The 15,721-nt window shown below is 39.2% G+C and overlaps 1 protein-coding gene across 1 annotated transcript in view; it reads left to right on the top strand.

Annotated features, from left to right (window-relative positions):
- The window catches only part of TRIO (trio Rho guanine nucleotide exchange factor), a 259,979-nt gene that overhangs the window by 222,170 nt on the left and 22,088 nt on the right, over positions 1 to 15,721 (top strand). Inside the window, exons 35-43 of the mRNA XM_082479958.1 lie at positions 698 to 990; positions 2,717 to 2,887; positions 6,914 to 7,009; positions 9,161 to 9,309; positions 10,058 to 10,124; positions 11,644 to 11,747; positions 12,413 to 12,482; positions 14,551 to 14,640; positions 15,274 to 15,366. Of these exons, the coding sequence (XP_082336084.1) occupies positions 698 to 990; positions 2,717 to 2,887; positions 6,914 to 7,009; positions 9,161 to 9,309; positions 10,058 to 10,124; positions 11,644 to 11,747; positions 12,413 to 12,482; positions 14,551 to 14,640; positions 15,274 to 15,366 (1,133 nt within the window). The remainder of the gene's footprint in view (positions 1 to 697; positions 991 to 2,716; positions 2,888 to 6,913; positions 7,010 to 9,160; positions 9,310 to 10,057; positions 10,125 to 11,643; positions 11,748 to 12,412; positions 12,483 to 14,550; positions 14,641 to 15,273; positions 15,367 to 15,721) is intronic.

Below are 15,721 nucleotides of genomic sequence, written 5' to 3'. Positions count from 1 at the left end.
GGCATGAGAAAAGTGTATCCTTTGTTTGACTACAGAACTTCAGGCATTGTCATGCTTAGAAATACTGCTGATCCTGTGATTTGAGCAATTGGGCTTTTAAACATTGACGTTCTGTGCCTTTTTAAAAAACAAACAAAACAACAGCAAAAACTCTGAGAAGATTTAAGCAAAAGACATACATTTAGCTGTTTTCTGGATTCTTCTTCCCCCCATCCCAAGGGCAGGGGAAATAAATGAATAATGAAAGTAACTGAAAGCATTTGTAATAAAGTTTGGGTTTTGAAAAATAATTTACTTATCTCATTGAGACGATTATTTTTAATCTTCGTGTCCACGCTTAAAGCAGTACACATTAAGAGATAAAATAAGCATATTCTTCCATAAAGTTTGATGACATATGGAAAGTATAATCCACTATCAAATAAGTATCAGCAATGGTAAGTATGAATTATAATTGAGGCAGCAGCAACCTAATGAAGCTTGACTGTTGTAAGCATATAAATAGTGCTTATGTGTGGGTGGCCCCATACAGCATCAACACTGATAGTTGCAGTGTCGTTGAAGGCCAGGTTACTTCAAAATAATTTGGTTGATTCATCCATAAATCCAACCTGATATCTATCATTATATGTCATTTGCCTTGTTTCTCACTTACCAGTGTTTCAGCTTTAAAACGGTCCCCTCATTCTTTTTTCAGACTCCCTTTCGGTCTCCAGCAACGATGCCAGTCCTCCCGCTTCGGTAACATCACTTCAGCCCCACATGATCGGTGCACAGAGCTCCCCGGGCCCCAAGCGCCCCGGAAACACTTTGAGAAAATGGCTTACCAGTCCCGTGAGGCGTCTTAGCAGTGGAAAAGCAGACGGGCATGTCAAAAAACTGGCCCACAAGCATAAGAAGAGTAGAGAGGTTCGTAAAAGTGCCGATGCGGGCTCTCAGAAGGACTCTGATGATAGTGCAGCGACCCCACAAGATGAAACTGTTGAAGAGGTACGTGTTCAGGGCAGCTTCCCGAGACTTGTTTTTATGTTTTTCAAAGAACTAAGTGTTGTCAGGTGAAGGTTGTCTCCTTGGTTGACTGTCCAGCAGTTGAGCAAAGTGGCATGTCGTTCTTGATGACTGCTGTACTCTGCATAAGGGCCGTGGCGGGCACAGTTTGTGCTCTTCTGCATTGAGAGTGTTAGTAAAGCTCTGTGGAGAAGGATCGCTGGTTGAAAACGAGAAATAGGAGGGTAAAAAGTTGTTCTTTGGCTTTGCTCTCTTATCCCACTTAGGAAAGTAGTTTTGTGAGTGAAGGTACTTCGTGTTTTGAAGGTCATTTTGTATTTCCTTTCCTTTTTGTGCTGATGGATCAGGGAAAATATAGGGAGAGCTGCTTAACTGCTTCGAGCTGTATTTACACCTTGCGCAAGAGAGAAAGCACAGAAAAATTACTGGCCCTTCAAATCAAAAGGTAGTTACCATCAGTCAAATAATAAACATGGCAGTTTTCATTGGAGGGAAGGAAATTGTGAACTAGTCCAGATTTTGCCACCAAAGACATCTACAGAAGGTTTCCCTTCCTCCCACAAACATATGCCTGTCCTTCTAAGCCTGGAATTCATGTATGAGCAAAGCCTGCCTCCAGTTAGGTGCAGACAGAGCCAAATTCTCTTCCGTTCCAAACCTATGGTACAGGCTGAAACAAATGGCATCTTACTGCTTGCAAGGGCGCAGCCACTTGCATGCTGTACGGTTATTCCCTTTTACCAGGCTTGAATCTGACAAGCGGTTTTGGTACTTAACATACAGAAAAATGGTCTCGGATGCCCAATTAATTGTTTAGTGCATTTTTTTTTTCTCGCTCCTGACATTTTTTACTGCAAGCTTGGAACATCAGTGAAGTTACACAGTAAATGTAGGGAAAGAAAAGGCTAGAGACTTGGCAGCATGGTGAATTGGGAGATGTGGTTTGGGAAGGAATAGCTGCCTCTGTCTTTGAATGTCAGGCTGTACAAAGAGACCCTCTGATGCAGTTATAGCATTGTTTTGGAAATACCTGTTACTCTGCAGTTCTGTGAGCGAAGGAAAACCTAAGGCCAGTGCCTTAAAGTTGGGAAAAGACAATAACCATCTAGGCTGTCTTCCTTTAAAGATAGATTATCCTGTGAGATCAGTTGCATTAAAATTTTGGCTAATTGAAATCATAGTTCTTTGTATAATTGGAAGGACTGTCTTTCAACACAACTGTAAAAATTATACAAGCAGTCTGCTCTCACTACTTTAAGGGAGAAGGGGCAGAAAGGATAATTGAGAAAATATTTCATGTTGTAATGTTTTTTTTTTTTTAATATCTTTTATAAGTCTTGCTATGAGGGTTAGTACTTTAGATCCAAAATTCTTGAGTTTCTAACTTAGAGGAGCGTGGCTCTTTACAGAACTGAGCTTGGAAAGCAAGTATGGCTTTGGTAACAATTTCCTGTAGTAAATTTCAAGCTGAATGTCTTGTTCTCAGTATCTCAGTCCTTCTGCTTTTACCAAACACTGAAAACATTCTCTTTGGCATCTGCTTTTTCCCCCCCCTCTGTTAAGGAACTGCACTGTGTTTGTGGGATCATCTTGACTTGTTGAGAGAGGTGAATCTACAGAACAGACTTGCTTAAGACAAACTTGTGTTGAACAAGCTTCATGCTGCTGAGGTGACAGAGCTTGAATGTCTTGATTTTTTTATTTACAGAGAGGTCGCAACGAGGGGCTGAGCAGTGGCACTCTCTCCAAGTCATCCTCTTCAGGCATGCAGAGCTGTGGGGAGGAGGAAGGCGAAGAAGGAGCGGATGCTGTACCGCTTCCTCCTCCGATGGCAATTCAGCAACACAGTCTTCTCCAGCCCGACTCGCAGGATGACAAGGTAGGAGGAGGAAGGAGGGAGGGCTTCACACGTTGAGATAAGCTCCGTTTGCACAAATCTTTCTTCTGTTTGCAAAAGTCTCTGTAATGTACATAGTACGATTTTATGGTAGACAGAAGTAACCACTATGACACTTAAGACAACATTAAAAGGGTTTCCTGTGGAAAGGCTGTGAATTAAATGCTTCTCTATTTTAAAAGCACAAGTGCCCAAATTTTTCTACTAGCACTTTACATGTAAAAATGGGCTGCTTTGTGTGTTTGCAGGCCTATTTACATCTGTTTGACTGATGCCATATTTAGTAATTAAAATGTAATTGTTTATAATCATTCCTTTGGTTACTAGGGTTAAAATACTATGTGCAAATAAAGTTTATCTGGAGAAATTAACAGTTTTTAGATCATAGGCTGTTTACCAAGCCCTACTATTTTGGATAGCCTCAGTTCAGGGGGGAAAAAAAGTTCTGTGTACATGCCTTAGCAGAAGGAGCTGTTCACATCAGCTCTATGGTGATTTTTTTTTTCTTCTTGTTTTTGTTTTTTTTCCTTCTTTTTTTAGTGCCTGAGAAAAAGGTGTACTAAGAAGTTAATATTGAAATAAGAGTAGTAATCCAGCTGGTTTTTACAAAGGCAGGGTAAAAAGTTTTGCATCAGTAATGACATTCTGGACGTAGGTAGTAACTGTGTGAAGGAGGTCTTACTTGCATATAGTCTGTTTTTCTTAAATGTAATGATGTTCATACATTGAGAGGGTTTATTTCCATTTTCAACCTGGATCAAATGTTTAGGGAACATGTATCAAGCCTGGAAACAGAGGTTTTTAGAATGGAAACGGTCTGGACTTGCACAGCAAGTATGCACATTACTGTTTTCTTCCCATTTTGCTGCTTGAAATTTTTCACCTTTGTAATCTATAGCATTGAATAATGTTCGTGAATTTTGTGACTGGTTACTCACTGTTCTCAGTGATGCAGATGTTATTGATAACTTTGGCTGACCTTCTTTCTTTCTTTTTTTTTTTCCTTCCTTTTTAAAACACTGCCTTTTGGTGGGGATCTCGCTCATCCCTGAAGCTATCATTTGTAGGGTCGAAATGGCTGGGTCCCGTGCTCTGTGTGTATTTCATTCCTACGCATTTTCTCAATTGAAAAAGCATAATATATGAGTTGGGGAGTTAATCTATTGAGGAATATTCCTGAAACAAAACAAGCAAAAATAGGCCAGCCTTTAGACCTGAGAGAGTATTTTATCGCTAGAAAATAATAATCTCAGTTTGAGACTTGGAATAAAAATAATGTTGGTGAAAAGATGTTAAAGTTCCTGCTGATAAGCTGCCATATTTCCATGTCCCTTCAGTGATGTAAAAAAATTGAAACGCAAGTCTTATAAAAAGCTATCCAGAAAAAAATGGATTTTGCTTGCTGCTTTACACAGCAAGAACAGTTATGTGAAGGGATATGCTTGTAAGTTAGTGTCTGCTCACTTCTGTATTTCTGGTGCAAAGTCAGATCCTTACCACAGCAGAGTAAGAGGCTTTGAGTAGCTTTCAACCTCCAGTAAATTTTAGTTTAATTCTTTAACATGCACTCACTGCAATAAAAACATGTTGGGACGGTTTTTAAAGTAGCTTGAGCTGCATTCTGGAGAAGACTTCCGAGAAGTTAAAATTTGGTAAAGCTAATATTATACCATAATTTTTCAAAACAGGTAAATAGCGATACTTCTGTAGTGTGGTGTTTGGGTTTGGTTTTTTTTTTTTTTTTTGTGCAGTATCTGTCCTACTGCATGGTGAGAGGCAAAAAAGTCACCTCATGTGGCAGCCTGGGAGGTTGTGTGTGGTGTGTGCCTCCCTGAAGTCCACACACCAAGACATACCACCAATTTCCAGGACCTAAAGCAAATGCTTTATTGGAACACAGAAGTGAGAAGCCAGAGCAAAGTTTTACCCGGCAGAAGTCAGTTGGCTCTATTGATGGAGTTACTGATTAATAAAAGGCTTGCAAACAAATTCCCGGTTGTCTGCCTTCTGGGTGGAGTCCTCCTTCACATTCCTGCCACGCTCAGTGGTTTCTTGGGTTGCTCAGCTCCTCTGGATCCCAAGGAATGTCTCCTCCTTTCCGTGACCTCAGAGGCTTGGCTTTCATCTGTGCCTCACTGTGAGCATTTCTGCCTCTCCAGGGCTCCTGGTCTATGCTCCCTGATGGAAACTGCCTTCTCGCTGGGTTTCTCCCTCCCTACCCAGCCCACTGTGGGCTCCAGCAGCATCTCACACCTGGGTGTGCTCAGTTGCTCCCTCCACCTTTCCTTGTTTTCTGGGCAAGGGGTGTATTCTGCTCCCAAAGTACATCATCAGGAGGGTCAGCAGGCAGACTTCATCAATGCAGCTCCTTCTTTTTCGGATAATACATGATATAACCCCATGAACTGGAAACCAACCGGTTCTGAAGTTTTACCAACAGTCACACCCCATGTACTGCCATAGAGCAGCAACAGAGAGAAGGGACCTTGACCAGAGTCTGATTCCAACGCTGCCGGTGTTTTGTGAGGATACGCTGAGCTCCATATCCAAAGTGAAAAACCCACATACAAGCACAGCTTTGGAAAACCTGGCTGACAGTCAGATGTCAGGAGCATACAATTGCCTAAGAGACATGTTGGCTGTGGGATTGCTCAGTTTTTGGTGTGCATGCAAACATCATGTGCTAGGCCATGCTGATTTGTCTAATATCACTAAATAACACGACCATTTTCTCCCCTAAGAGCTCATCTGCACAGTATGCATTCTTCTGTTCAGTAGAATCATTGCACACTTCATGGATTTGCATTTGATGGCCGTTTAAAAGTTGTTTGCATTTAATTTTTGGATAAGCAGTATTAAAGTTTCAAGAGCAGTTATGTTAATATGAAACTAATTATTTTTGCTTTTTGTTTTCTCTTTTTGTAAACTCCGATGCAGCATTATGTTGACTTGTGTTCTGTCTCTGCTTTGGCTCAGTTCCCGTATCTTTCCATTTAAAGCTGTCTGTATTTCCTTTGCTTACCCCAACCCCTGTTTTCCTTTCCGAATAAGGCAAATACAAGGCAAACTACCTAAAATCTGTATATTCTTTTTTTTTTTTTGTATTGACTTATGGGGAGCCTTGTTACACCCATGCTTGATTTGAGCAGAACCTCTTGTGTTAAGTCATTATATGTGCCATTTCTTTGTCCAGTTTGTTGGGAACATTTGCAGGACAGCTTACCCTGTGCCACATGACGTTCACTCTGTTGTTTGTAATATGAAGTAAGGTTCATATTACGCCCTGTTTCCACTTTCCAGTTATTTAATGATAAATGTAATATGCAAACAACTCTGTTTGCAAATTACTGAGGCTGAATTTAATGGCCCTCTCCCAGAATCCTTTACTGTGAACACCTTTTACCTTCAGTTGTATCTATAAACTGGCATTTTGTAGCTTATGAGGCCAGAGATCTTCTGTGCTCTACACATACCATTGGGGAAAATGGATGGCACAAGGAATGGTGAGCTCAATTTCCCCTCTGAATCTGGGCAATATACCCCAGCTCCTTTAGAAAAGTAAATGCCCCTCAGTTACTGATGTATTCTTTTCTTAACTTAATGATGCTTCTTCCTTTATTTCAAGTCTTCTTGGTTCCCATTACTGTCTGGAGTTGTTGCTTTGTTTAACCAGCAATAAAATATGTTAACAAACTGTGTGTTGTCCATTGGGTCAGGTCAGGCAATTTTTATAGCTGTTTGTCAGGCATTATCAGCAAGGTGAAGGATATTTCCGTGACTTCTATTGCATGTAGGAACAGGATTTTTTTTATCCTAGCGTTTAACTTCTCTGGGGGTTACTTAAAATTTCCAAATCCAGTGGCCCAAGTTGGAAGGGATGGTCTTACTGTTATTACACTGACAGTTATTGCTGGGTACCTTTGCCTGACAGAGAAGTGAAGGAAGTCTCTTGGTCCTTCAGCAAGTACCAGACTAACTCTAGGGTTCTCCTTTTGTGTCATTGCACAGACATCTTCTCGATTATTGGTGCGGCCGACCAGCTCTGAGACACCCAGCGCTGCAGAACTAGTCAGTGCAATTGAAGAGCTCGTCAAAAGTAAAATGGTGAGGCTGACTAGCAGATGCATATGTTTAAACAAGTAGCGTCTTCAAGTCCTGACTTGCTATTCAAAGGAAAGCTACGTGGGTTTGACTTGTAAAATTTGAAGCCTGTTTCGAAAGTCACTTTCTGAGTTGGTGAACGGATCGTTTTGTACTCTCTCTTTTGTAGAAGCACTTACCGAATAGGTAAATGGCTATGTAGAGAAGCAAAAAAACAATAAGAGGGAGAGGAGATGGCAGAAAATGTATGTCCTATGAGTAAAAAGTAAATGTCCTGGTGGTAAAATGAATGCAAAGACCCAGGGTCTTAGCCTGATAGACCTTTATGAGAAGAATTCCTGAAACTTAAATTTATAGCAAATCTTGCAAGGTTCAACAGTAAAGCAGATAACCCTCACACGGAAACGTTTATGCTATCTAGTTGCTCTTTCGGCAACACGATAATGAAGAAATAAGTAAAAGAGTAAAAGGAACATCTTGCATGTTAGTGCTTCCTTTCTTGCCTTTTAGTGTTTGCTAGCAAATTAAGTAGGAGGAATCTGTGTCTGTGTTGGCTTTAAGTTCCTGTGGTTTAAAGTTTCTGTGTTTCTGAAGGTGCTCATTGACAAAGAATAGGGTGAATGTATAATTCCAGGCAGACCCTCCTTCATATTCAAAACCCAGTTTGACCCAGTCCTGGAAAAAAATGGTCTAGCTGACCCTGTTTGAGCAGGGAGATTGAAATATATGGTCTCAAGTGGTCCCTCAGCAATTTTGAGATTCCCTCAAAATCTGTAAGTCTGGCTTTTGCAACATAGACCCTGTTGGGCTTAGTAGAAGTGCCACTGTGAAAACTAGAGAGAATTGCAGCATGGCAGCGCCATGTTACCAGAGGTTGATATTTCCCAGGCTCCTTCTAAATCTAAGCAGCTTTACATTTCAGAATGAGAAATTTTAATTTCTGTTTTATTTCCTCATTCAGAAAGACTTACACTTTACTTACATTACTGCATGAAATAATTGCTGTGCTTTCTTAGGGTATTAACTCTGCTTTTTTACTTCTCTTTCGCCAGAAGGGTGAATAAGAAGTAATCTGTGGGAAAATTCAACACAATTGTAAAATGGAAAGTTTGATAGTCCATGTGTCTTTCAGGCAGCTTAGCAGTGGATATAACTTAATGAACCATGCATATAGTCCCTGGTGGAGATGTTCTCATTTCACAGTTTTAGCCAAGGGTCAGCTTCCCCTGGTTTTTGGGCCAGTCATATCATTATTGGTTTTTTACTTTTTGTTGGGAAAGAAAAAAAGATTACAGCTGAACCCCACCCTGGTGAAGTAAATGTGTCTTGCATTAAAGGGTGTATCACATGCAAAGAAAATGTGATACAAAACTGTAGATTGATCCAAGATGATGGGCTTGAATTAAAGAAATCCAATAAATACTTAATAGAAGCTTGTTTGTATTACTTCTCACGTGGCTTCTCCTTCTTTTATAGAAGCAGAAGCCTGTGGAGCCCATGCAAGGGAGACGGTGTATCTGGCAGAAGAGACAGGGATTCTTTCCTATGATCTGAACTGTCATGAAGCTCAAAAGCAATATTGACAGTGTAGAAGTTATTTTCTTCAATGAGTCAGTATTTTGGCTAGTTAATAAGATAAACAAAATGTCTGACAAGGAATGCCACTTCTGTTGTGTTTAAAAAAAAAAAACAAAAAACAAAAAACAAAAACAAAACTAACATCCAAAGAATCTCCTTTAAAGATATCCTATTTATTATTGGAATTAACTTGCGTATGCCAGAACTAAAGTATGACAAACATAATTTAATCCCTGGCAATAAGCATACCTCTGTCTAGCTTCCACCATAGAAGTACTTACATCCTGAGCAGGGTAGTCTGACTTCTAGCCGTTGCCGCTCAAACCAACTGAACTCCTTTCTTTTTCTGTGAAGGAAAGACTGACACATCTCAAAATGTGCTTGTATAAGGTTAGGTTATCTGTCCTGGAAAACCACATTGTTGGCTGGTTTCCTGGAAGCTTGGGATCTCCTTTGCCAAGATACATTACAATAATTGATCTCCCATAGGTTCCTATATACAGCTGCATGTAAATGTGTCTTGTGAATAAAGGGGAAATAAATCACTGTTGCTATCTGTCTTGAACACCTTCTCAGGCCCTGGAGGACCGTCCAAGTTCCTTATTGGTAGATCAAGGTGACAGCAGCAGTCCATCCTTCAACCCTTCAGATAACTCTCTTCTCTCCTCCTCATCGCCTATAGATGAGATGGAAGAAAGGAAATCCAGCTCCTTAAAAAGACGACAGTAAGACCACATTTTCACTCCATTTTTTACAATATTTTGACGAGAGCAATTAAATGTTTAAAAAATGTCCATTTTGAACTGGCAGCAGAAACTATTAGTCAAAAAGGGGGAAGACTTGTGTTGGGTGTCAAGCATGTAGTCCCATTATGCAAAGAAAAATTTTTTTTCTCAAAGATTAATTGCAGTTTCAATTTCCTGTGATTTCTCATTTTAGTCATCCTGTGTTCAACTTCTGTCACATGTCAGTCAGTCTCAGTTATTCAGGAAGATGCTGATCTTGAAATGTTCAGAGGACTATTAGACTTCCAAAAAATGGTCATTCCCCCTGTTCGGTTCCACTGCACTCTTAATTTCTTTATGTAGTAGTAAAGTGTTACCATGGTAGAACAAAAACATGCCTGGTTTCAAAATTATTTAAATCTGTGGGTAGAAATAACAGTTCATATACTTAAGAGTCTCCAGACCAGAGACATAATAGCATTTTATTTTAAACAACAGTTAGATGTTTAATTTTAATGACACGTGTAAGAAAACATCTGACCTTAAGTAAACAGAAGCAAGCCTGCTCCGGTTCCAAAGTCAAAGCAGCATCTTGCTTAGAAAGAATGTGCATGAATTCTTCTGTTTCAGCTCTGCTTATCAAACATATGTGACTGCAAATGTGTAAAAAGTTGTATGCCATTAATCCTCTTAAGGAATCTGTTTCATTTTTTAATGAAATACGTTCACCATGTTCTTTCCATTGTAGCTATGTCTTACAGGAATTAGTGGAGACAGAGCGAGATTATGTACGAGATCTGGGCTACGTAGTTGAGGTATGACGTTTTTCATTCTCTTGATTTTTCTGTTTTGTTTTTTTTTTTTTAAATGTGGTACTGACCAGCGTGTAGCTTGAACCTCACTTTTTTTTTTTTTTTTTTCAAAACAGAACACAGTAAGAAACTGAAAATGCAAATATTTGCATTCTGAGTTTTCCCTCCTGCTGGCTTTTAACATATTAGAAATATTGTATCAAATCTTATTCCCTCCTTTCTGCCTGTTATTATGTGCACCTTATTGTTCTTCTGAGGAGTGTAGTTCTTTGGGTTTTTTGTTTTGTTTTTTTGTTTTGGTTTGTTGGTTTGGTTTGGTTTTTTTAAGATTACTACCTCTGGCTTAACAGCATCTTAGACTAGATGGTTTCATTTAGCACAACTAAATTTAAAGTGTTGTAGCTCAGCATATAGAGCAACTATCTTGGATTTGAAAGACTTGCTTCCTCTCCTGCTGCTGGGCTTCTCTTAGGCTTCCTAGTTTCCCCTTCTGTAAAATGAGATAACATCGCACATCTCCCTTCAGTCTTCAGCTACCAACAAAATGCATATGGAAGAGTAGAGAGAATGAGCATGACAGTGAATTTCAGCCTAACAACGTTCACTTCTTAAAATCCTGTTAAAAAGGAGGGAGGGAAGGAATGATTGGCATCGTGTTACCCTTTTTACAGTATTTAAACGGTGCATTAGAAAGCTGTGAACAGATGTATTTTTGTAACTAATAAAATAGTTCTTGGTGAAAATGCTAAACATCAAAACATAAACTTTGCAAACTAAACCCAAACCTGGCTACTTAGGAATAGAAGTATTAGGAAAAAATAGAAGGAATAGAGTTGCAGGAATATTACAAAACTTAAAACCGCTCCCAGCTCTATGTGATAGAAATGCACAGTGAGATGAATATGTATACACCAAAAAAGAGAAGACGGGACTATGGGAAAACGTAAAAGGAACTTTATTGTAGTCGGAATGCTCGCTAATAGAATTGATCTTCAACTTTTCTGGCGTTCAGTTTGCTTATTACCACCAGGAGTAGTCCATGCAGTGCAGTCCCACGTGCAATGCAGCTGCTTTCTTCCTCGGCGCGCTTTGGTGTAGGGTTTGTGTAGGTGACGGAAATAAGAATCACTGAGCAAAGGAGCACAGAAGCCAGTTCGGTGGCTCTGACATGTGCTTGGTAACAGCCCTGCCTGGCAAAGCATTGCAGCTGCGTCTTCAGACGATAAGGAGAAGGACTGTAGAAGTTTCCTCTGTGCTTTGAGCCTGTTCACACAGGCTAAATTAGCTAGAGTGAATTCATCTTTCTAGCACTGGGCAATGTTGGGTGGACAACCTCAAGCCAATTTGTGATATTTTGTGTCTATGCTCTATGTTATAGAGCAGGTTTTTGCTTTGCTTTTGCATCCCAAGCAAGCTAGTGTCACGGACAATTTGGAAAGCCTCTGGGAAGAGAGGGGATTGAAAGACATCTCACTTTTTTTAAGTTAAAACGTTCACAGTGAATTTCCTTGGACTGTTGCAGGGTTACATGGCACTTATGAAGGAAGATGGCGTACCTGATGACATGAAAGGCAAAGACAAGATTGTATTTGGAAACATTCACCAGATTTATGACTGGCACAGAGAGTATGTATTAACTTGAAAACCATCTCCTGAACAATTCTACCTAAAATAATAATAGTCTGATTTTAAGAAATTATTTTTTTCCTCAAATATCCAGATAAAAGGTAAATACAGTTGGTCTTGTGCTTTGAGTTGTAGATGCTTTAGATTCAGCTTACAAATGTTGGTATGAAGATTTGCTTTAAACAAGGATGCTTATATATCACAAGTGCTTCAGCTGAGAATCTATGATATGAATAATATGTACGGAAACTTGTACATGGTTTGAGGCTGCTTTTTTTTTTTTTTTTTTTTTTTTTTTTTTTTTCCAAAAATGGTTTCTCTAAGAATATGGTCTAAAGAATTTGTTTAGGGGTTAGCATGGCAATATCAGCACCTCAGGCATTCGGACTAGGAAGGAGAAAAATTTCAATCAATATATGAAATTAAAGAATTTTATTAATGAACACTAGTATTTTTTCATCTTGGCATGGATTCAATGTGTCCTTTGGGAAAACTATATTAAAATATTACACTGCTAACATGGTCATTTTGGACATACATTAATATCCGAAGCTGCTGATAGGGGTCAGAAAGTGGACCTTGCAGTAAGACCACGTTGCCTTGCAATTTCCGGTTGCTATAGTGTGTGCTATCAGAAAAAAAGTACTTATTCTGTTTGTGTTCAGCTTCTTTTTAGGAGAGTTGGAGAAGTGCCTTGAAGATCCAGAAAAGCTGGGATCCCTGTTTGTTAAGCATGTAAGTGTCAACGTCTTCACTGGCAAACCCCTGTTGCTGCTACTGACCAACACGTTTGTAGCATAGATAAATCCTTAATAATCAAAATTATTATGAAAATGCTGTAAAATATTCTTCACTGTAAGAGGTGGAAAGATAGCTTATGAGAGCTTATAAATAAGTAAATGCTCTAGTTTTTGTCCCCAGTGTCTTCCTGGGGAGAGGAAATATGAATGAGGGCCCCATTTCTCAGTTCAGTTTCAATTCTGTGCAAGGGAATTGTCATTTCATGTGTCACCTGCCTTCTAATCCCAGGTATCCCTGCAGTATCATGGAACATAAGAAACAAAAGTAGCAAAGAGGCTCATTCTGATTCCTGGTTTCAATCCATTCTAGCTCTGTATCTTTTCCCCTTCTGAGAATCACGGTAGTGGTTGAGATTCCTCCCTCTTCCCTTGGGGAAGGAATTGAGAGTGCCGGAAATTCATGATGTTTAATTTTAGTACCCTTTATAGCTTTATACAAGTCCCTGTTTTTCCACTTTTTCATTTATTCATTAACAGGAGTGACCATGTGATACATGTGGATATTATAACACTTCAGAAGGAAATCGGATGAACTAGTTAACTAGAAACTAGACAGAAAAATTCAGGACACATCAGACATGCCACTAATCAGTCATTTTGGTGTAGAAATATAATTTAATATCTGAGATGAGGTCTCAAGGTACTCCAAATCATGCAAGACAGCAGAAGGGAAACTTGCCTGCTAAATACGATCATTTGCACAAGTGTGCAAAGACTGAAGACAGCCTGGATTAAAGCAGATTTAATGGGTTTCAGATTTTTCCTGCGGTCTGTGTTTGAAGTCAATACCAGGGTAGCAAAAGAGCACGGAACCAAACGTTAGTGGAACAGTAACACTGGAAGCCAGGGGTAACTCCTGGACTAATGAATGGGGAATGAGCTGTTTCATTTCTGAGGGATTATTTTTTTTTTAAAAAAAAAAAAAGGAATGAAGAGATTCTATGAAGAGAGGGGAGAATTCTGGCACTGGTAAAATGGGAAACCTGGAGGAAGTAACTCTCCCTGTTTCTGATTGCTGTTTTACTTTCTCCTGGTATATTTGTGCCTGAGCTGCCTTTGAAAGGCACCCTTACCACTCCAGATGGAAAGGCAAGCTGTGATGCTATTAAAACATCCTCTGGCAAAACCCTGACTATCAGCTAGAACATGACGATTCAGTTCCTGCTCTTAATCTATGCTGTGTGTCCTTTTCAACCTCCATCTTACTTTTTCTTTCTTTGCTTTCCATTTGTCTTCACTGGTCACTACTCCCTAAGTCTCTGAGCAGCAAAGCCTCTAACAGCAAACTGATCTTAGCAAAATGATAAGAAAGACTTTAGAGTAGGTAATAGACACATATGATATGTCTGTGTTTCTTAACCAGCAAGGTCAGTGATCAAGAATGAATCCTAAAGGCTGAAGTTACGTTTTTTCTCTTTTGCTTTGTTGCCTTGGTGTTAAAAGCACATGCAAAAAATGCAGAATCAGAGTTAAGAAATACTGGCGCCACCCGTTTCCAGGCTACATCACCTACATCCCCACTCAAACCCCAACGGGACAGCTAATACTAAATAGAAGACTTGAGAGGTTTCTCATAACTACTCTGTACAGCTAAACAGGAGGAGGTTGTTAATGTATTAGAATAATAATCAGATTATTAAAATTAAAAAATGTGATATTTCAAAGGTTCCAACCATTGCAAGAAAACGATAGCCATTTTCATACTTAATTTTATTGTGGGACCTGCTGAGCTATCATCTCTAAACACCTGTTGTTCAGGAGTGTTTATAACTGTGGCAGTTTTTGACCTCTGTTGTCTTTCTGAAGTCATCATGTATTCCCAAATAAACGTGTTTTCAGATCTGCAATTTGTGCATATGGAGCCGCTTCTTTTCCTCAGAAAGATCTTTTTAAGTTCATACTTCTGAACAGCTGTACTTACTATAATAGTAATTCTTTTCAATCTGATGTGTTTGGGTTTTTTCGTGATGATGGTGTATCATTCTGTATCTTTGTTCTTCTAGGAGAGAAGGTTGCACATGTACATAGTTTACTGCCAAAACAAACCAAAGTCTGAGCACATTGTCTCAGAATACATTGATACATTTTTTGAGGTAAGTTCCTGAGACAGGATATACGCAGGGTGAATAATGTGTACAAATCGTAAGCATTATCAGATCTGTTGCCCAAACCAAAAAAGCAAGCAAACAAAAAAAGCCAAAAAAGCACATCTTGTTGTTCCTGTTGTAAATTATAATTTCTTGCCATTTTTGTTGTGATTTCTCAAGTCTTATGCAGGCTCCTAGAGATCCGTTAATCTCTAGGGGAAGAAAACTAAAGTTTAGGTCTAAGATACTAATTAATCAGTAGAGGCTTATCCTTACTGGCCCTAGCCCAGGAAGTTAACAGTGCATATTATATGAAGTGGCAATTTTGAATGAGCAGAGGTCACTCTCAAAAACAGACTACATACAACCTGTGATTGAAAAATGACATTTCACTGTACAGTCTTTTCAAAAAAAAAGATATGGAAGATGCTTGGAGAGAGGAATACTTTGGAAACAAAGCTGATACAGATAAGGGGAAGGACTCCATCTTGCTAACTGAAGATTAAATTCTCTTCTCTTGTGCCAATTTCGGCTCTGATAGCCATTAATAGTGATATAGCCTGCTGTGTTTCTATCCCAACAAAACAAAGTTGTGTCTAACTGAACAAACAAAAAAAATGTTTGTTTTACAACCCTCAGGATCTAAAGCAACGCCTGGGCCACAGACTTCAGCTCACGGACTTGCTAATAAAACCTGTGCAGAGAATTATGAAGTACCAGCTGTTATTAAAGGTAAAGTGCTGTGGAGATGAATGATTTAATATATGTGTTAATGGATAAGTTTTCTTTTTTAAATATTGCTGGTGCTTTTCTATCCTCCCAAACAGAACCCAGATTTGCAAACAATGTCATGTGATTATTATCTGAGCACATTCAGATAGTTATAAAAATTGCAGTACATAGCTTGGGCAGAATTTTGCTTTTTCTTGTAACAGTTAAAGACCAAATGAAATGTTTAGAATTAGTACCAATGTCATACGAAGGGAAGAGGGATCTCCCAACTGTTTTCAGATATAAATGTGGTATGAGTTGTTGGGACCCATCCCAGCTTTTCCATCTACATCTGCAACCATTTTAATATCACATA

This window comes from Vanellus vanellus, assembly GCF_965231255.1.
Source record: "Vanellus vanellus genome assembly, chromosome: 2".
NCBI classification, from domain to species: domain Eukaryota; kingdom Metazoa; phylum Chordata; class Aves; order Charadriiformes; family Charadriidae; genus Vanellus; species Vanellus vanellus.
This window is presented reverse-complemented; position numbering and strand designations above follow the sequence as displayed.